This window comes from Oculina patagonica, chromosome 7 (assembly GCF_052425735.1).
Source record: "Oculina patagonica isolate OP01 chromosome 7, crgOcupat, whole genome shotgun sequence".
In the NCBI taxonomy this organism is placed as follows: domain Eukaryota; kingdom Metazoa; phylum Cnidaria; class Anthozoa; order Scleractinia; family Oculinidae; genus Oculina; species Oculina patagonica.
Genome location: NC_135764.1, coordinates 16,745,660 through 16,768,159, shown reverse-complemented (window position 1 = coordinate 16,768,159; position 22,500 = coordinate 16,745,660). Strand labels below are relative to the sequence as shown.

Here is a 22,500-nt window from a genome sequence, read left to right as displayed (position 1 = left end):
AAATGCAGCAAAGGCTAGCAAACAAATTACAACAGAACGAATGTTATACAAAGAGGCCATCGCATCGGCCTTGCAGCTAACTAATTGTTCCAACTGAGAGACAGTGATTGGCTCCTTCTTGCTTGTGTGGTGGGCCAACAAACGCTGCGCACCAGCAAGAATACTCTTTACCAAGGGATGCTCCGTAGGAGACGGCTCGCCACCCAACTGATGAATCCAAGCAATGCTGTGAACCGCTGACTCCAGGGGGGACGCTGTCTTCGCCTCAGTCATCAAATGACGCAAATAAAGAGCAAAGTGAAAAGGAGATGCAGGAAAAGCACACAAGCCATGCTCTCGCGCCCAAGACTTCCATCTTAAGTAGGTGGATGAATACTTAGACGAGGTACTAGGAGCTCTACCAGCCAAAGCCACGTCAGGAAGAGAATTCGCAAGAGAAGATAAAACATCATTATCCTGGGGAGCAGCTGCCTGAAGGTCCGTCCACATAGAAGATTTGAAAACATCTGTAAAATAAGATAAGAAAAAGAAAATACAGACAAGAGAATGACCAAACTAAACCAAAAACAAAACAAACAAACGACAAAAAAAAAATACCCGAACGCTGAGAAAGCGAGACCGAGATGAAAGACCTATTCATCACACCCGAATATAAATACTCCGGCTAATTAACCACATACCAGCGCACATGCCTAACCAAACATAAGATACCGACGAGAGCATATTTTCCTGCTAATTCCACAGTCAAACGCAGGAAAATACTACTCTCCTCTAAATCTCAGTTTGACCAAACACAAAACACACACAACCCTTGGGTGTGGCTCGCTTCAAGCCAAGCGCTGTCCAATCCGAGAGAACGAGAACGGGGAAACAATAGGCAAAACAAAAGCACCCACTAACTAAAACTAAACGAAGCCACCCACTGGCGGAATAGATAAAAGTAATCATGTTAATGAAAACTGCAAAAGCCACCCACTGGCTACGCACGAGCCACCCACTGGCATAGATAAATCAAATAAAATCAGCGAAAGCCACCCACTGGCTACGCACAAGCCACCCACTGGCTATAAAAGATGCAACAAAAGAAGTTGCGTAAGCCACCCACTGGCTACCGAGAGGCCACCCACTGGCATCAGACATCCGACAGCCATACACTGACTGAAGCAAGAAATGCTAACAAATGTAAGCCACCCACTGGCATTAAACATCAACTAAAAGACAACAGAGAAACCACCCCCAACCCCCGAAAAATAAAAATAAAAATAAAAAAAAAAAAAGAACAACTTACCAAACCGATGCAGACGAACATCGAGAACACCAACCTTGATCGCTAGTGCAAAACCCAGCATTAAAAAATCGCGCAGAACTGAAATTAATACGAATAGCCAAAACCCTAAAGTTAAGATCCTCTCTGCCAAAAACACCAGAGCTGTGGCGACCAATGCAGAAAGTGGACTTCAAAGGGGGAAGGTCCACCCAATCCTCGACAAAATGCGCCAGATGAACGCCGTCCGAAGTGAGGAGAGGCCAAAACGGAGCAGAACGCCATAGCGGGACGACCAAAGAACCTCGTGCGCAGCAAGACCTCATGTGTTTCAGGGCCCTCGGCACAAGGTGAGGTGGCGGACAAAGCCAGTTGTTATCGAAGCTCCACGACCTGGTAAAAGTGTCCATAGCTTCGCAGAGAGGGTTCCAAAACCTAGAATCAAATCTAGGCAACAAATGGTTATGCTCATCAGCAAAACGATCAATAGAATGAGGTCCCCATTTCAAGTCTAAAAGGCGAAAAATGCGAGGACTAACAAACCAATCATCAATGTCAACTATACGACTTAAATAATCCGCCTGTTCATTACTGGATCTAGGCACCCATTCAGGTTCGATAGAGATCCCATTAAGAACGCAAATCTCAAAAATGCGCTTAGCTTCCACTTGCAAACTAGACTTCCTGCTACCGACGTCAATAATACGCGCAACATTCTGGTTGTCCGTGTGCCACTTCACACATAACCCCGCAAGCTTAGGCGCAAAAGAATGCAAAACTTTCCTAACGGCTACAATCTCGCGCATAGTAGAACTTTCCTTTGCCAAATCGGCCGACCAAACACCTTGAGCGGCCACCTGGGGCCCAAGCTCAACAATATAACCACCATACCCGGTGTCACTCGCATCCGAATAAGCGACTCTGACTGCACTGGATTTAAACCAGATACGACGGCCATTGAGATGATCCAAATTGGACTGCCAAAAAACTAGTTCCTCCACGACCGAGTGCTCCAGAGAAAAAGTTGAAAACCAGGAACTCTGAGCTGAAATCTGAGCGTACATTGAGCGGGACATTAAACGCACAATGTTCCCAATGGCCAAAAACATAGAATTCAGCTGACCGGCAATGCTAGCTAGATCCTTAGCGTTAACAAGACGTTGCGCGAGAATATGTGAAATGCTTTCCTTAAGTTTCGTTATCTTTGGAAGAGGAACGGAGATGATATTAAGACTGAAATCTAGATGGAATCCAAGCCAGGCACCGACCTGCGAGGGCTCCCAAACGGATTTTTGAAGATTCACAAAAAAACCGGCGGAGACCAAATCAGAGTGGCATAAACGACTAAGCTCCTGGCAACCAGCGAACTCGGGGCTCCCGCCAATACCGTCATCCAGGAAAGTTACAACGCGACGCCCAAGTCCACGCCAATAATTAACGAGCGAACGCACTAACTTAGTGAATATGTACGGAGCCGAAGACAAGCCAAAAGGCAAAACATTGAAAACAAAGTATTTGATAGCAGAATCAAAACACCAAGAAAAACCTAGATACTGGCGATGATCAGGAAAAATTTCGACGTGATGATAGCCAGATTTCAGATCAAAGGTAAAGAAAAAATAACCAGACTGGAACAAATCAAACACAGTGCGAATATCTTCGTACCGAACGGACTGCTTCCAAACAAATTTGTTTAAATACGAAAGATCCAAAATAAGCCTGCATTTCCCACTGGACTGCTGAACCACGTGCAACGGGTTGATAAAAGTGGGCGGATAATCAACTTCAGAAACACAACCACGCTCGATTAACTCTAAAATGGCTTCATCAACAAAATCTCTAAACTTGAAAGCCGAAGATCTATTAGGAATCCCAAAATTCTCAGGCAAATCAATGAAAGGAATTCTGTAGCCTTCAACAATCGTGTTAATGATAAAGTCGGAAGCGCGAATGGAATTCGACCAAAATTCAACGTGTTTCTTGAGGGAACCAACCTTAAACATACCAGGCTCTGACGATTTTTCAAAATCAAAAGCATCACTTGGTTGACTTATCTGGTCTTGTAGAAGGAGTGATATTGGGGCAGTTGTTCCTCCAATGACCTTCTGATCCACAAGCGAAGCAAGTTCCTCTCCTGAACTGCTGAGCTCTGGGCAGAAAAGCGGCTTGACGAAACTGAAAGGGCTGACGAAAGGACTTGAAAGCGTCGTCGGTTCCGCGGCGTGAATCAGAAACAAAAGAAAGAGAAGCATGATTAGACTTGTAATTTGTAGAACCTGATTTAGCACGCGATTTCTCTCTTTTAGATTCAAGGGCCTTCTTCGCTGACTTCTCAGCTTTAGAAATTCGCCGTTCATCATCAGGAGTATCCGCTAAATCATCCGTCACATAGGCCGAAACCGTGGCCCAACCACACTCCGATCGATCGGCAAGCTTAATCAATTTTTGACGATCAGACAAAAGCTTCTTACCTTCTTCCAGCTCTTTCTTCACCTTGTCTAACTTCTTCTTATCAACAGCGGCGATAGCTGAATCAATCTTGGCTTCCACAGATTCGTTAAATTTGAACTGCTTCTCGTTACCAACTTTCTTCCACTTGATGGAATGATCTTCTTTGACCTTTTTTACCACGGATCGTACACAATCTTCCTGGTCTTCAGAAATAGATCTCTTAAGGTCTTGTAACTTCGAATCAACACGCTCCAAAATCGCTTCTTGAGATTTCGCTAGCAACTCGACGAGTTCGTCCTTGTTCATTTTGCTAACAACCCGAACGCTGAGAAAGCGAGACCGAGATGAAAGACCTATTCATCACACCCGAATATAAATACTCCGGCTAATTAACCACATACCAGCGCACATGCCTAACCAAACATAAGATACCGACGAGAGCATATTTTCCTGCTAATTCCACAGTCAAACGCAGGAAAATACTAATCTTTAATGTGTTACTTATCTTCTTATCTTATTGTTTACTCTACAGATCTCTGATGCGTTACTTATCTTCTTATTTCATTGTTAACTCTACAGATGGTAAGTTATCTTCCTATGTTATTGTTTACTTGATTGATGAGTGATGCGTTACTTATCTCTCTATGCTATTGTTGACTTGACTGCTGAATGATGCGTTACTTATCTTCCTTTGTTATTGTATACTCTACAGATCTATGATGCGTTACTTATCTTCTAGTGTTATTGTTTACTCTATAGATCTATGATGCGTTACTTATCTTCTTATTGCATTGTTAACTCTACAGATGGTAAGTTATCTTCTTATGTTATTGTTTACTTGATTGATGAATGATGCGTTACTTATCTTCTTATGTTATTGTTTACTCTACTGATCTTTTATGTGTTACTTATCTTCCTATGTTTTCGTTTACTATACTGTTGAATGATGCGTTACTTATCTTTCTATGTTATTGTTTACTTGATTGATGAATGATGCGTTACTTATCTTTCTATGTTATTGTTGACTTGACTGATGAATGATGCGTTACTTATATTCCTATGTTATTGTATACTCTACAGATCTATGATGCGTTACTTATCTTCTTATGTTATTGTTTCTACAGATCTCTGATGCGTTACTTATCTTCTTATTTCATTGTTAACTCTACAGATGGTAAGTTCTCTTCCTATGTTATTGTTTACTTCATTGATGAGTGATGCGTTACTTATCTTTCTATGTTATTGTTGACTTGACTGATGAATGATGCGTTACTTATCTTCCTATGTTATTGTATACTCTACAGATCTATGATGCGTTACTTATCTTCTTATGTTATTGTTTACTCTACAGATCTATGATGCGTTACTTATCTTCTTATTTCATTGTTAACTCTACAGATGGTAAGTTATCTTCCTATGTTATTGTTTACTTGATTGATGAGTGATGCGTTACTTATCTCTCTATGCTATTGTTGGCTTGACTGATGAATGATGCGTTACTTATCTTCTTATGTTATTGTTAATGTTCCCAACCCATGAACTCAAAACAAGACAACAAGTTCAGTGGGAGAAAAGGGGTAAGGGATGAAGTGCTCGAGTTGCCAATCAGAATCATCAATAGAAATCATGCAGGGTACATGTATCACAGGTTAGTTGGTTGGCAACGAGAGACTGGAATCCTCTCCTTCCTTTCAGGAAGCCCTAGTTCCCAAGAAACTGGGGTCCTAATCTCTAGGACCCTTGGGAACAAACACAACCACATGCCCTGGTTCCCAAGAAACTGGGGTCCTAATCTCTAGGACCCTTGGGAACGTTCCCAAGAAACTGGGGTCCTAATCTCTAGGACCCTTGGGAACAAACACAACCACATGCCCTGGTTCCCAAGAAACTGGGGTCCTAATCTCTAGGACCCTTGGGAACAATCACAACAACCAACAACAGCAACAGTGGGGGGCCCCACTATAAGGGGAAAGCTGACCCTGTGAGGCTATGGGGCAAAAGGGCGAATGGTACAGAGCACTTCATCCCCTCCCGTGGTTTATTAACTATAAGAAAAGACAATGCTTAATTAAGATGGTCTAAAGCTATTGAAGAAGTTCAGAAGAGACAGTAATCGAATAACAGAATGGTCGAGTTGATACATGCCAGCTCGACACAAGCTAACGGTTACATGTATATCAATATCTCAAAAGCAGACACATTGCTCAAGTCCAACAGCTCTAAGCCTGAGCTAGCATACAAAATGATAACAATATAAAAAACAATGTTTCTGTAAGCAGGCATGCTGCTTAAGTCCATCAGCTCTAAACGTAAGTAAGCATACAAAATGGAAATAATAATTATTAGAATAATGTCTATAAATGCGGGCTTGCTTCTTTAGTCCATCAGCTATGGCTAACGTTTAAAAATAATAATAGTAATATAATAAACACCCTTAACGTAGCCGGATATGTGCGTAGAACTAAAACATTGCCTACATTTTTACAATTACTAAGCTAAAAGAGAACCAAAGAGGGTTGGGTGGGTGGGAATTATTGTGAAAACTCTTTTAGGGAGCTCAGAGAATTTGAAGTAAAACTACTCAAGTCTAGATAAAACCGCATGGCCTTGATTGACATAATAGAAAAGGGGCGATGTGATTGGCCAGCCCGAATAGCGCATCACACTCAGAAGTGAGTTTGACCTTTGAATGTAACGCAAGAGTGATAGTCTTGCAGCATATTGCGTGACAGATCTGCGTATTTGAATAGAGTGATCTTATGACTTCTCTGAACTCCTTTCATGGTTGTCACATTAACTTTAATTTATATTACATGTAAATTGGCATTTATATTACATATAAATTTGCTTATACTCTACAGATTCATGATGCGTTACTTATCTTCTTATGTTATTGTTTACTCTACAGATCTATGATGCGTTACTTATCTTCTTATTTCATTGTTAACTCTACAGATGGTAAGTTATCTTCTTATGCTATTGTTTATTTGATTGATGATTGATTGATTATTTCATTGTTAACTCTACAGACGGCAAGTTATCTTTTTATGTTATTATTTTCTTGATTGATGAGTAATGCGTTACTTATCTTCCTATGTTATGATAAGTAATCTTCCTATGTTTTCGTTTACTATACTGTTGAATGATGCGTTACTTATCTTTCTATGTTATTGTGTACTCTACTTATCTTTGATGCGTTACTTATCTTCCTATGTTATTGTTTACTCTACTGATCTTTGATGCGTTACTTATCTTCCTATGTTTTCGTTTACTATACTGTTGAATGATGCGTTACTTATCTTTCTATGTTATTGTGTACTTGATTGATGACTGATGCGTTACTTATCTTTCTATGTTATTGTTGACTTGACTGATGAATGATGCGTTACTTATCTTCCTTTGTTATTGTATACTCTACAGATCTATGATGCGTTATTTATCTTCTTATTTCATTGTTAACTCTACAGATGGTAAGTTATCTTCTTATGTTATTGTTTACTTGATTGATGAATGATGCGTTACTTATCTTCTTATGTTATTGTTTACTCTACTGATCTTTGATGTGTTACTTATCTTCCTATGTTTTCGTTTACTATACTGTTGAATGATGCGTTACTTATCTTTCTATGTTATTGTTTACTTGATTGATGAATGATGCGTTACTTATCTTTCTATGTTATTGTTGACGTGACTGATGAATGATGCGTTACTTATCTTCCTATGTTATTGTATACTCTACAGATCTTTAATGTGTTACTTATCGTCTTATCTTATTGTTTACTCTACAGATATCTGATGCGTTACTTATCTTCTTATTTCATTGTTAACTCTACAGATGGTAAGTTATCTTCCTATGTTATTGTTTACTTGATTGATGAGTGATGCGTTACTTATCTTCCTATGTTTTCGTTTACTATACTGTTGAATGATGCGTTACTTATCTTTCTATGTTATTGTTGACTTGACTGATGAATGATGCGTTACTTATCTTCCTACGTTATTGTATACTCTACAGATTCATGATGGGTTACTTATCTTCTTATCTTATTGTTTACTCCACAGATCTATGATGCTTTACTTATCTTCTTATGTAAATGTTAACTCTACAGATGGTAAGTTATCTTCTTATGTTATTGTTTTAATACTTGATTGATGAATGATGCGTTACTTATCTTCTTATGTTATTGTTTACTCTACTGATCTTTGATGCGTTACTTATCTTCCTATGTTTTCGTTTACTATACTGTTGAATGATGCGTTACTTATCTTCCTATGTTATTGTTGACTTGACTGATGAATGATGCGTTACTTATCTTCCTATGTTATTGCCTATGTTATTGTATACTCTACAGATCTATGATGCGTTACTTATCTTCCTATGTTATTGTTTACTTGATTGATGAATGATGCGTTACTTATCTTCCTATGTTATTGTATACTCTAGAGATCTATGATGCGTTACTTATCTTCTTATGTTATTGTTTACTCTACAGATCTATGATGCGTTACTTATCTTCTTATTTCATTGTTAACTCTGCAGATGGTAAGTTATCTTCCTATGTTATTGTTTACTTGATTGATGAGTGATGCGTTACTTATCTTTCTATGCTATTGTTGGCTTGACTGATGAATCATGCGTTACTTATCTTCCTACGTTATTGTATAATCTACAGATTCATGATGCGTTACTTATCTTCTTATCTTATTGTTTACTCTACAGATCTATGATGCGTTACTTATCTTCTTATGTCAGTTTTAACTCTACAGATGGTAAGTTATCTTCTTATGTTATTGTTTACTTGATTGATGAATGATGCGTTACTTATCTTCTTATGTTATTGTTTACTCTACTGATCTTTGATGTGTTACTTATCTTCCTATGTTTTCGTTTACTATACTGTTGAATGATGCGTTACTTATCTTTCTATGTTATTGTTTACTTGATTGATGAATGATGCGTTACTTATCTTTCTATGTTCTTGTTGACTTGACTAATGAATGATGCGTTACTTATCTTCCTATGTTATTGTATACTCTACAGATCTATGATGCGTTACTTATCTTCTTATGTTATTGTTTACTCTACAGATCTATGATGCGTTACTTATCTTTCTATGTTCTTGTTGACTTGACTGATGAATGATGCGTTACTTATCTTCCTATGTTATTGTATACTCTACAGATCTATGATGCGTTACTTATCTTCTTATGTTATTGTTTACTCTACAGATCTATGATGCGTTACTTATCTTCTTATTTCATTGTTAACTCTGCAGATGGTAAGTTATCTTCCTATGTTATTGTTTACTTGATTGATGAATGATGCGTTACTTATCTTCCAATGTTTTCGTTTACTATACTGTTGAATGATGCGTTACTTATCTTTCTATGTTATTGTTGACTTGACTGATGAATGATGCGTTACTTATCTTCCTACGTTATTGTATACTCTACAGATTCATGATGGGTTACTTATCTTCTTATCTTATTGTTTACTCTACAGATCTATGATGCTTTACTTATCTTCTTATGTAATTGTTAACTCTACACATGGTAAGTTATCTTCTTATGTTATTGTTTTAATACTTGATTGATGAATGATGCGTTACTTATCTTCTTATGTTATTGTTTACTCTACTGATCTTTGATGCGTTACTTATCTTCCTATGTTTTCGTTTACTATACTGTTGAATGATGCGTTACTTATTTTCCTATGTTATTGTTGACTTGACTGATGAATGATGCGTTACTTATCTTCCTATGTTACTGCCTATGTTATTGTATGCTCTACAGATCTATGATGCGTTACTTATCTTCCTATGTTATTGTTTACTTGATTGATGAATGATGCGTTACTTATCTTTCTATGTTATTGTTGACTTGACTGATTAATGATGCGTTACTTATCTTCCTATGTTATTGCCTATGTTATTGTATACTCTACAGATCTATGATGCGTTACTTATCTTCCTATGTTATTGTTTACTTGATTGATGAATGATGCGTTACTTATCTTTCTATGTTATTGTTGACTTGACTGATGAATGATGCGTTACTTATCTTCCTATGTTATTGTATACTCTACAGATCTATGATGCGTTACTTATCTTCTTATCTTATGATAAGTAATCTTCCTATGTTATTATTTTCTTGATTGATGAGTGATGCGTTACTTATCTTCCTATGTTATGATAAGTAATCTTCCTATGTTATTATTTACTTGACTGTTGAATGATGCGTTACTTATCTTCCTATGTTATTGTTTACTCTACTGATCTTTGATGCGTTACTTATCTTCCTATGTTTTCGTTTACGTATACTGTTGAATGATGCGTTACTTATCTTTCTATGTTATTGTGTACTTGATTGATGAGTGATGCGTTACTTATCTTTCTATGTTATTGTTGACTTGACTGATGAATGATGCGTTACTTATCTTTCTATGTTATTGTTGACTTGACTGATCAATGATGCGTTACTTATCTTCCTATGTTATTGTATACTCTACAGATCTATGATGCGTTACTTATCTTCTTATGTTATTGTTTCTACAGATCTATGATGCGTTACTTATCTTCTTATTTCATTGTTAACTCTACGGATGGTAAGTTCTCTTCCTATGTTATTGTTTACTTCATTGATGAGTGATGCGTTACTTATCTTTCTATGCTATTGTTGGCTTGACTAATGAATCATGCGTTACTTCTCTTCCTACGTTATCGTATACTCTACAGATTTATGATGCGTTACTTATCTTCCTATGTTATGATAAGTAATCTTCCTATGTTTTCGTTTACTATACTGTTGAATGATGCGTTACTTGTCTTTCTATGTTATTGTGTACTTGATTGATGAGTGATGCGTTACTTATCTTTCTATGTTATTGTTGACTTGACTGATGAATGATGCGTTACTTATCTTCCTTTGTTATTGTATACTCTACAGATCTATGATGCGTTACTTATCTTCTAATGTTATTGTTTACTCTACAGATCTATGATGCGTTACCTATCTTCTTATTGCATTGTTAACTCTACAGATGGTAAGTTATCTTCTTATGTTATTGTTTACTTGATTGATGAATGATGCGTTACTTATCTTCTTATGTTATTGTTTACTCTACTGATCTTTGATGTGTTACTTATATTCCTATGTTTTCGTTTACTATACTGTTGAATGATGCGTTACTTATCTTTCTATGTTATTGTTTACTTGATTGATGAATGATGCGTTACTTATCTTCCTATGTTATTGCCTATGTTATTGTATACTCTACAGATCTATGATGCGTTACTTATCTTCCTATGTTATTGTTTACTTGATTGATGAATGATGCGTTACTTATCTTTCTATGTTATTGTTGACTTGACTGATGAATGATGCGTTACTTATCTTCCTATGTTATTGCCTATGTTATTGTATACTCTACAGATCTATGATGCGTTACTTATCTTCCTATGTTATTGTTTACTTGATTGATGAATGATGCGTTACTTATCTTTCTATGTTATTGTTGACTTGACTGATGAATGATGCGTTACTTATCTTCCTATGTTATTGTATACTCTACAGATCTATGATGCGTTACTTATCTTCTTCTTATGTTATGATAAGTAATCTTCCTATGTTATTATTTTCTTGATTGATGAGTGATGCGTTACTTATCTTCCTATGTTATGATAAGTAATCTTCCTATGTTATTATTTACTTGACTGTTGAATGATGCGTTACTTATCTTCCTATGTTATTGTTTACATATACTGTTGAATGATGCGTTACTTATCTTCCTTTGTTTTCGTTTACATATACTGTTGAATGATGCGTTACTTATCTTTCTATGTTATTGTGTACTTGATTGATGAGTGATGCCTTACTTATCTTTCTATGTTATTGTTGACTTGACTGATGAATGATGCGTTACTTATCTTCCTTTGTTATTGTATACTCTACAGATCTATGATGCGTTACTTATCTTCTTATGTTATTGTTTACTCTACAGATCTATGTTGCGTTACTTATCTTCTTATTTCATTGTTAACTCTACAGATGGTAAGTTATCTTCTTATGTGATTGTTTTCTTGATTGATGAGTGATGCGTTACTTATCTTTCTATGTTATTGTTGACTTGACTGATCAATGATGCGTTACTTATCTTCCTATGTTATTGTATACTTTACAGATTCATGATGCGTTACTTATTTTCTTAGCTTATTGTTTACTCCACAGATCTATGATGCGTTACTTATCTTCTTATGTCATTGTTAACTCTACAGATGGAAAGTTATCTTCTTATGTTATTGTTTACTTGATTGATGAATGATGCGTTAATTATCTTCCTATGTTTTCGTTTACTATACTGTTGAATGATCCGTTACTTATCTTTCAATTTCATTGTTAACTCTACAGATGGTAAGTTATCTTCTTATGTTATTGTTTACTTGATTGATGAATGATGCGTTACTTATCTTCCTATGTTATTGTTGACTTGACTGATGAATGATGCGTTACTTATCTTCCTATGTTATTGTTTACTCTACTGTTGAATGATGCGTTACTTATCTTCCTATGTTATTGTATACTCTACAGATCTATGATGCGTTACTTATCTTCTTATGTTATTGTTTACTCTTCAGATCTATGATGCGTTACCTATCTTCTTATTTCATTGTTAACTCTACAGTTGGTAAGTTATCTTCTTATGTTATTGTTTTAATACTTGATTGGTGAATGATGCGTTACTTATCTTCTTATGTTATTGTTTACTCTACAGATCTATGATGTGTTACTTATCTTCTTATGTCATTGTTAACTCTACAGATGGTAAGTTATCTTCTTATGTTATTGTTTACTCGATTGATGAATGATGCGTTACTTATCTTCCTATGTTATTGTTGACTTGACTGATGAATGATGCGTTACTTATTTTCTTATGTTATTGTTTACTCTACTGTTGAATGATGCGTTATTTATCTTTCTATGTTATTGTTTTTTTGATTGATGAGTGATGCGTTACTTATCTTTCTATGTTATTGTTTACATGATTGATGAATGATGCGTTACTTATCTTTCTATGTTATTGTTGACTTGACTGATGAATGATGCGTTACTTATCTTCCTATGTTATTGTATACTCTACGGATCTTTAATGTGTTACTTATCTTCTTATCTTATTGTTTACTCTACAGATCTCTGATGCGTTACTTATCTTCTTATTTCATTGTTAACTCTACAGATGGTAAGTTATCTTCCTATGTTATTGTTTACTTGATTGATGAGTGATGCGTTACTTATCTCTCTATGCTATTGTTGACTTGACTGCTGAATGATGCGTTACTTATCTTCCTTTGTTATTGTATACTCTACAGATCTATGATGCGTTACTTATCTTCTAGTGTTATTGTTTACTCTATAGATCTATGATGCGTTACTTATCTTCTTATTGCATTGTTAACTCTACAGATGGTAAGTTATCTTCTTATGTTATTGTTTACTTGATTGATGAATGATGCGTTACTTATCTTCTTATGTTATTGTTTACTCTACTGATCTTTTATGTGTTACTTATCTTCCTATGTTTTCGTTTACTATACTGTTGAATGATGCGTTACTTATCTTTCTATGTTATTGTTGACTTGACTGATGAATGATGCGTTACTTATATTCCTATGTTATTGTATACTCTACAGATCCATGATGCGTTACTTATCTTCTTATGTTATTGTTTCTACAGATCTCTGATGCGTTACTTATCTTCTTATTTCATTGTTAACTCTACAGATGGTAAGTTCTCTTCCTATGTTATTGTTTACTTCATTGATGAGTGATGCGTTACTTATCTTTCTATGTTATTGTTGACTTGACTGATGAATGATGCGTTACTTATCTTCCTATGTTATTGTATACTCTACAGATCTATGATGCGTTACTTATCTTCTTATGTTATTGTTTACTCTACAGATCTATGATGCGTTACTTATCTTCTTATTTCATTGTTAACTCTACAGATGGTAAGTTATCTTCCTATGTTATTGTTTACTTGATTGATGAGTGATGCGTTACTTATCTCTCTATGCTATTGTTGGCTTGACTGATGAATGATGCGTTACTTATCTTCTTATGTTGTTGTTAATGTTCCCAACCCATGAACTCAAAACAAGACAACAAGTTCAGTGGGAGAAAAGGGGTAAGGGATGAAGTGCTCGAGTTGCCAATCAGAATCATCAATAGAAATCATGCAGGGTACATGTATCACAGGTTAGTTGGTTGGCAACGAGAGACTGGAATCCTCTCCTTCCTTTCAGGAAGCCTTAGTTCCCAAGAAACTGGGGTCCTAATCTCTAGGACCCTTGGGAACAAACACAACCACATGCCCTGGTTCCCAAGAAACTGGGGTCCTAATCTCTAGGACCCTTGGGAACGTTCCCAAGAAACTGGGGTCCTAATCTCTAGGACCCTTGGGAACAAACACAACCACATGCCCTGGTTCCCAAGAAACTGGGGTCCTAATCTCTAGGACCCTTGGGAACAATCACAACAACCAACAACAGCAACAGTGGGGGGCCCCACTATAAGGGGAAAGCTGACCCTGTGAGGCTATGGGGCAAAAGGGCGAATGGTACAGAGCACTTCATCCCCTCCCGTGGTTTATTAACTATAAGAAAAGACAATGCTTAATTAAGATGGTCTAAAGCTATTGAAGAAGTTCAGAAGAGACAGTAATCGAATAGCAGAATGGTCGAGTTGATACATGCCAGCTCGACACAAAAGCTAACGGTTACATGTATATCAATATCTCAAAAGCAGACACATTGCTCAAGTCCAACAGCTCTAAGCCTGAGCTAGCATACAAAATGATAACAATATAAAAAACAATGTTTCTGTAAGCAGGCATGCTGCTTAAGTCCATCAGCTCTAAACGTAAGCAAGCATACAAAATGGAAATAATAATTATTAGAATAATGTCTATAAATGCGGGCTTGCTTCTTTAGTCCATCAGCTATGGCTAACGTTTAAAAATAATAATAGTAATATAATAAACACCCTTAACGTAGCCGGATATGTGCGTAGAACTAAAACATTGCCTACATTTTTACAATTACTAAGCTAAAAGAGAACCAAAGAGGGTTGGGTGGGTGGGAATTATTGTGAAAACTCTTTTAGGGAGCTCAGAGAATTTGAAGTAAAACTACTCAAGTCTAGATAAAACCGCATGGCCTTGATTGACATAATAGAAAAGGGGCGATGTGATTGGACAGCCCGAATAGCGCATCACACTCAGAAGTGAGTTTGACCTTTGAATGTAACGCAAGAGTGATAGTCTTGCAGCATATTGCGTGACAGATCTGCGTATTTGAATAGAGTGATCTTATGACTTCTCTGAACTCCTTTCATGGTTGTCACATTAACTTTAATTTATATTACATGTAAATTGGCATTTATATTACATATAAATTTGCTTATACTCTACAGATTCATGATGCGTTACTTATCTTCTTATGTTATTGTTTACTCTACAGATCTATGATGCGTTACTTATCTTCTTATTTCATTGTTAACTCTACAGATGGTAAGTTATCTTCTTATGCTATTGTTTATTTGATTGATGATTGATTGATTATTTCATTGTTAACTCTACAGACGGCAAGTTATCTTCTTATGTTATTATTTTCTTGATTGATGAGTAATGCGTTACTTATCTTCCTATCTTATGATAAGTAATCTTCCTATGTTTTCGTTTACTATACTGTTGAATGATGCGTTACTTATCTTTCTATGTTATTGTGTACTCTACTTATCTTCCTATGTTATTGTTTACTCTACTGATCTTTGATGCGTTACTTATCTTCCTATGTTTTCGTTTACTATACTGTTGAATGATGCGTTACTTATCTTTCTATGTTATTGTTGACTTGACTGATGAATGATGCGTTACTTATCTTCCTTTGTTATTGTATACTCTACAGATCTATGATGCGTTACTTATCTTCTTATGTTATTGTTTACTCTACAGATCTATGATGCGTTATTTATCTTCTTATTTCATTGTTAACTCTACAGATGGTAAGTTATCTTCTTATGTTATTGTTTACTTGATTGATGAATGATGCGTTACTTATCTTCTTATGTTATTGTTTACTCTACTGATCTTTGATGTGTTACTTATCTTCCTATGTTTTCGTTTACTATACTGTTGAATGATGCGTTACTTATCTTTCTATGTTATTGTTTACTTGATTGATGAATGATGCGTTACTTATCTTTCTATGTTATTGTTGACGTGACTGATGAATGATGCGTTACTTATCTTCCTATGTTATTGTATACTCTACAGATCTTTAATGTGTTACTTATCTTCTTATCTTATTGTTTACTCTACAGATATCTGATGCGTTACTTATCTTCTTATTTCATTGTTAACTCTACAGATGGTAAGTTATCTTCCTATGTTATTGTTTACTTGATTGATGAGTGATGCGTTACTTATCTTCCTATGTTTTTTTTTACTATACTGTTGAATGATGCGTTACTTATCTTTCTATGTTATTGTTGACTTGACTGATGAATGATGCGTTACTTATCTTCCTACGTTATTGTATACTCTACAGATTCATGATGGGTTACTTATCTTCTTATCTTATTGTTTACTCTACAGATCTATGATGCTTTACTTATCTTTTTATGTAAATGTTAACTCTACAGATGGTAAGTTATCTTCTTATGTTATTGTTTTAATACTTGATTGATGAATGATGCGTTACTTATCTTCTTATGTTATTGTTTACTCTACTGATCTTTGATGCGTTACTTATCTTCCTATGTTTTCGTTTACTATACTGTTGAATGATGCATTACTTATCTTCCTATGTTATTGTTGACTTGACTGATGAATGATGCGTTACTTATCTTCCTATGTTATTGCCTATGTTATTGTATACTCTACAGATCTATGATGCGTTACTTATCTTCCTATGTTATTGTTTACTTGATTGATGAATGATGCGTTACTTATCTTTCTATGTTATTGTTGACTTGACTGATGAATGATGCGTTACTTATCTTCCTATGTTATTGTATACTCTGCAGATCTATGATGCGTTACTTATCTTCTTATGTTATTGTTTACTCTACAGATCTATGATGCGTTACTTATCTTCTTATTTCATTGTTAACTCTGCAGATGGTAAGTTATCTTCCTATGTTATTGTTTACTTGATTGATGAATGATGCGTTACTTATCTTCTTATGTTATTGTTTACTCTACTGATCTTTGATGTGTTACTTATCTTCCTATGTTTTCGTTTACTATACTGTTGAATGATGCGTTACTTATCTTTCTATGTTATTGTTTACTTGATTGATGAATGATGCGTTACTTATCTTTCTATGTTATTGTTGACTTGACTGATGAATGATGCGTTACTTATATTCCTATGTTATTGTATACTCTACAGATCTATGATGCGTTACTTATCTTCTTATGTTATTGTTTCTACAGATCTATGATGCGTTACTTATCTTCTTATTTCATTGTTAACTCTACAGATGGTAAGTTCTCTTCCTATGTTATTGTTTACATCATTGATGAATGATGCGTTACTTATCTTTCTATGTTATTGTTGACTTGACTGATGAATGAAGCGTTACTTATCTTCCTATGTTATTGTATACTCTACAGATCTATGATGCGTTACTTATCTTCTTATGTTATTGTTTACTCTACAGATCTATGATGCGTTACTTATCTTCTTATTTCATTGTTAACTCTACAGATGGTAAGTTATCTTCCTATGTTATTGTTTACTTGATTGATGAGTGATGCGTTACTTATCTCTCTATGCTATTGTTGGCTTGACTGATGAATGATGCGTTACTTATCTTTTTATGTTATTGTATACTCTACAGATTCATGATGCGTTACTTATCTTCTTATGTTATTGTTTACTCTACAGATCTATGATGCGTTACTTATCTTCTTATTTCATTGTTAACTCTACAGATGGTAAGTTATCTTCTTATGTTATTGTTTATTTGATTGATGATTGATTGATTATTTCATTGTTAACTCTACAGACGGCAAGTTATCTTCTTATGTTATTATTTTCTTGATTGATGAGTGATGCGTTACTTATCTTCCTATGTTATGATAAGTAATCTTCCTATGTTTTCGTTTACTATACTGTTGAATGATGCGTTACTTATCTTTCTATGTTATTGTGTACTCTACTTATCTTTGATGCGTTACTTATCTTCCTATGTTATTGTTTACTCTACTGATCTTTGATGCGTTACTTATCTTCCTAAGTTTTCGTTTACTATACTGTTGAATGATGCGTTACTTATCTTTCTATGTTATTGTGTACTTGATTGATGAGTGATGCGTTACTTATCTTTCTATGTTATTGTTGACTTGACTGATGAATGATGCGTTACTTATCTTCCTTTGTTATTGTTTACTCTACAGATCTATGATGCGTTACTTATCTTCCTATGTTATTGTTTACTTGATTGATGAATGATGCGTTACTTATCTTTCTATGTTATTGTTGACTTGACTGATGAATGATGCGTTACTTATCTTCCTATGTTATTGTATACTCTGCAGATCTATGATGCGTTACTTATCTTCTTATGTTATTGTTTACTCTACAGATCTATGATGCGTTACTTATCTTCTTATTTCATTGTTAACTCTGCAGATGGTAAGTTATCTTCCTATGTTATTGTTTACTTGATTGATGAATGATGCGTTACTTATCTTCTTATGTTATTGTTTACTCTACTGATCTTTGATGTGTTACTTATCTTCCTATGTTTTCGTTTACTATACTGTTGAATGATGCGTTACTTATCTTTCTATGTTATTGTTTACTTGATTGATGAATGATGCGTTACTTATCTTTCTATGTTATTGTTGACTTGACTGATGAATGATGCGTTACTTATCTTCCTATGTTATTGTATACTCTACAGATCTATGATGCGTTACTTATCTTCTTATGTTATTGTTTCTACAGATCTATGATGCGTTACTTATCTTCTTATTTCATTGTTAACTCTACAGATGGTAAGTTCTCTTCCTATGTTATTGTTTACATCATTGATGAATGATGCGTTACTTATCTTTCTATGTTATTGTTGACTTGACTGATGAATGAAGCGTTACTTATCTTCCTATGTTATTGTATACTCTACAGATCTATGATGCGTTACTTATCTTCTTATGTTATTGTTTACTCTACAGATCTATGATGCGTTATTTATCTTCTTATTTCATTGTTAACTCTACAGATGGTAAGTTATCTTCCTATGTTATTGTTTACTTGATTGATGAGTGATGCGTTACTTATCTCTCTATGCTATTGTTGGCTTGACTGATGAATGATGCGTTACTTATCTTTTTATGTTATTGTATACTCTACAGATTCATGATGCGTTACTTATCTTCTTATGTTATTGTTTACTCTACAGATCTATGATGCGTTACTTATCTTCTTATTTCATTGTTAACTCTACAGATGGTAAGTTATCTTCTTATGTTATTGTTTACTTGATTGATGATTGATTGATTATTTCATTGTTAACTCTACAGACGGCAGTTATCTTCTTATGTTATTTTTTCTTGATTGTGGTGATGCGTTACTTATCTTCCTATGTTATGTTTCTTCCTTGTTTTGTTTACTATACTGTTGAATGATGCGTTACTTATCTTTCTATGTTATTGTGTACTCTACTTATCTTTGATGCGTTACTTATCTTCCTATGTTATTGTTTACTCTACTGATCTTTGATGCGTTACTTATCTTCCTAAGTTTTCGTTTACTATACTGTTGAATGATGCGTTACTTATCTTTCTATGTTATTGTGTACTTGATTGATGAGTGATGCGTTACTTATCTTTCTATGTTATTGTTGACTTGACTGATGAATGATGCGTTACTTATCTTCCTTTGTTATTGTATACTCTACAGATCTATGATGCGTTACTTATCTTCTTATGTTATTGTTTACTCTACAGATCTATGATGCGTTATTTATCGTCTTATTTCATTGTTAACTCTACAGATGGTAAGTTATCTTCTTATGTTATTGTTTACTTGATTGATGAATGATGCGTTACTTATCTTCTTATGTTATTGTTTACTCTACTGATCTTTGATGTGTTACTTATCTTCCTATGTTTTCGTTTACTATACTGTTGAATGATGCGTTACTTATCTTTCTATGTTATTGTTTACTTGACTGATGAATGATGCGTTACTTATCTTTCTATGTTATTGTTGACGTGACTGATGAATGATGCGTTACTTATCTTCCTATGTTATTGTATACTCTACAGATCTTTAATGTGTTACTTATCTTCTTATCTTATTGTTTACTCTACAGATCTCTGATGCGTTACTTATCTTCTTATTTCATTGTTAACTCTACAGATGGTAAGTTATCTTCCTATGTTATTGTTTACTTGATTGATGAGTGATGCGTTACTTATCTTCCTATGTTTTCGTTTACTATACTGTTGAATGATGCGTTACTTATCTTTCTATGTTATTGTTGACTTGACTGATGAATGATGCGTTACTTATCTTCCTACGTTATTGTATACTCTACAGATTAATGATGGGTTACTTATCTTCTTATCTTATTGTTTACTCTACAGATCTATGATGCTTTACTTATCTTCTTATGTAATTGTTAACTCTACAGATGGTAAGTTATCTTCTTATGTTATTGTTTTAATACTTGATTGATGAATGATGCGTTACTTATCTTCTTATGTTATTGTTTACTCTACTGATCTTTGATGCGTTACTTATCTTCCTATGTTTTCGTTTCCTATACTGTTGAATGATGCGTTACTTATCTTCCTATGTTATTGTTGACTTGACTGATGAATGATGCGTTACTTATCTTCCTATGTTATTGCCTATGTTATTGTATACTCTACAGATCTATGATGCGTTACTTATCTTCCTATGTTATTGTTTACTTGATTAATGAATGATGCGTTACTTATCTTTCTATGTTATTGTTGACTTGACTGATGAATGATGCGTTACTTATCTTCCTATTTTATTGTATACTCTAGAGATCTATGATGCGTTACTTATCTTCTTATGTTATTGTTTACTCTACAGATCTATGATGCGTTACTTATCTTCTTATTTCATTGTTAACTCTGCAGATGGTAAGTTATCTTCCTATGTTATTGTTTACTTGATTGATGAGTGATGCGTTACTTATCTTTCTATGCTATTGTTGGCTTGACTGATGAATCATGCGTTACTTATCTTCCTACGTTATTGTATACTCTACAGATTCATGATGCGTTACTTATCTTCTTATCTTATTGTTTACTCTACAGATCTATGATGCGTTACTTATCTTCTTATGTCAGTTTTAACTCTACAGATGGTAAGTTATCTTCTTATGTTATTGTTTACTTGATTGATGAATGATGCGTTACTTATCTTCTTATGTTATTGTTTACTCTACTGATCTTTGATGCGTTACTTATCTTCCTATGTTTTCGTTTACTATACTGTTGAATGATGCGTTACTTATCTTTCTATGTTATTGTTTACTTGATTGATGAATGATGCGTTACTTATCTTTCTATGTTATTGTTGACTTGACTGATGAATGATGCGTTACTTATCTTCCTATGTTATTGTATACTCTACAGATCTATGATGCGTTACTTATCTTCTTATGTTATTGTTTACTCTACAGATCTATGATGCGTTACTTATCTTCTTATTTCATTGTTAACTCTGCAGATGGTAAGTTATCTTCCTATGTTATTGTTTACTTGATTGATGAATGATGCGTTACTTATCTTCCAATGTTTTCGTTTACTATACTGTTGAATGATGCGTTACTTATCTTTCTATGTTATTGTTGACTTGACTGATGAATGATGCGTTACTTATCTTCCTACGTTATTGTATACTCTACAGATTCATGATGGGTTACTTATCTTCTTATCTTATTGTTTACTCTACAGATCTATGATGCTTTACTTATCTTCTTATGTAATTGTTAACTCTACAGATGGTAAGTTATCTTCTTATGTTATTGTTTTAATACTTGATTGATGAATGATGCGTTACTTATCTTCTTATGTTATTGTTTACTCTACTGATCTTTGATGCGTTACTTATCTTCCTATGTTTTTGTTTACTATACTGTTGAATGATGCGTTACTTATTTTCCTATGTTATTGTTGACTTGACTGATGAATGATGCGTTACTTATCTTCCTATGTTATTGCCTATGTTATTGTATTCTCTACAGGTCTATGATGCGTTACTTATCTTCCTATGTTATTGTTTACTTGATTGATGAATGATGCGTTACTTATCTTTCTATGTTATTGTTGACTTGACTGATGAATGATGCGTTACTTATCTTCCTATGTTATTGCCTATGTTATTGTATACTCTACAGATCTATGACGCGTTACTTATCTTCCTATGTTATTGTTTACTTGATTGATGAATGATGCGTTACTTATCTTTCTATGTTATTGTTGACTTGACTGATGAATGATGCGTTACTTATCTTCCTATGTTATTGTATACTCTACAGATCTATGATGCGTTACTTATCTTCTTATCTTATGATAAGTAATCTTCCTATGTTATTATTTTCTTGATTGATGAGTGATGCGTTACTTATCTTCCTATGTTATGATAAGTAATCTTCCTATGTTATTATTTACTTGACTGTTGAATGATGCGTTACTTATCTTCCTATGTTATTGTTTACTCTACTGATCTTTGATG

At 34.4% G+C, this 22,500-nt stretch overlaps 2 protein-coding genes across 2 annotated transcripts in view; one reads left to right on the top strand and one right to left on the bottom strand.

The window, feature by feature from the left end:
* Positions 1–3,042, bottom strand: part of LOC144660846 (uncharacterized) — a 3,879-nt gene extending 837 nt beyond the window's left edge. The window contains exons 1-2 of the mRNA XM_078521575.1: positions 1,289–3,042; positions 1–506 (exon numbers count right to left, since the gene is read on the bottom strand). The exon at positions 1–506 is cut by the window's left edge and continues 837 nt beyond it. Of these exons, the coding sequence (XP_078377701.1) occupies positions 1–506; positions 1,289–1,349 (567 nt within the window). The 5' untranslated portion in view covers positions 1,350–3,042. The remainder of the gene's footprint in view (positions 507–1,288) is intronic.
* LOC144660781 (peroxisomal trans-2-enoyl-CoA reductase-like) overlaps positions 1–22,500 on the top strand; it is a 46,418-nt gene that overhangs the window by 17,395 nt on the left and 6,523 nt on the right.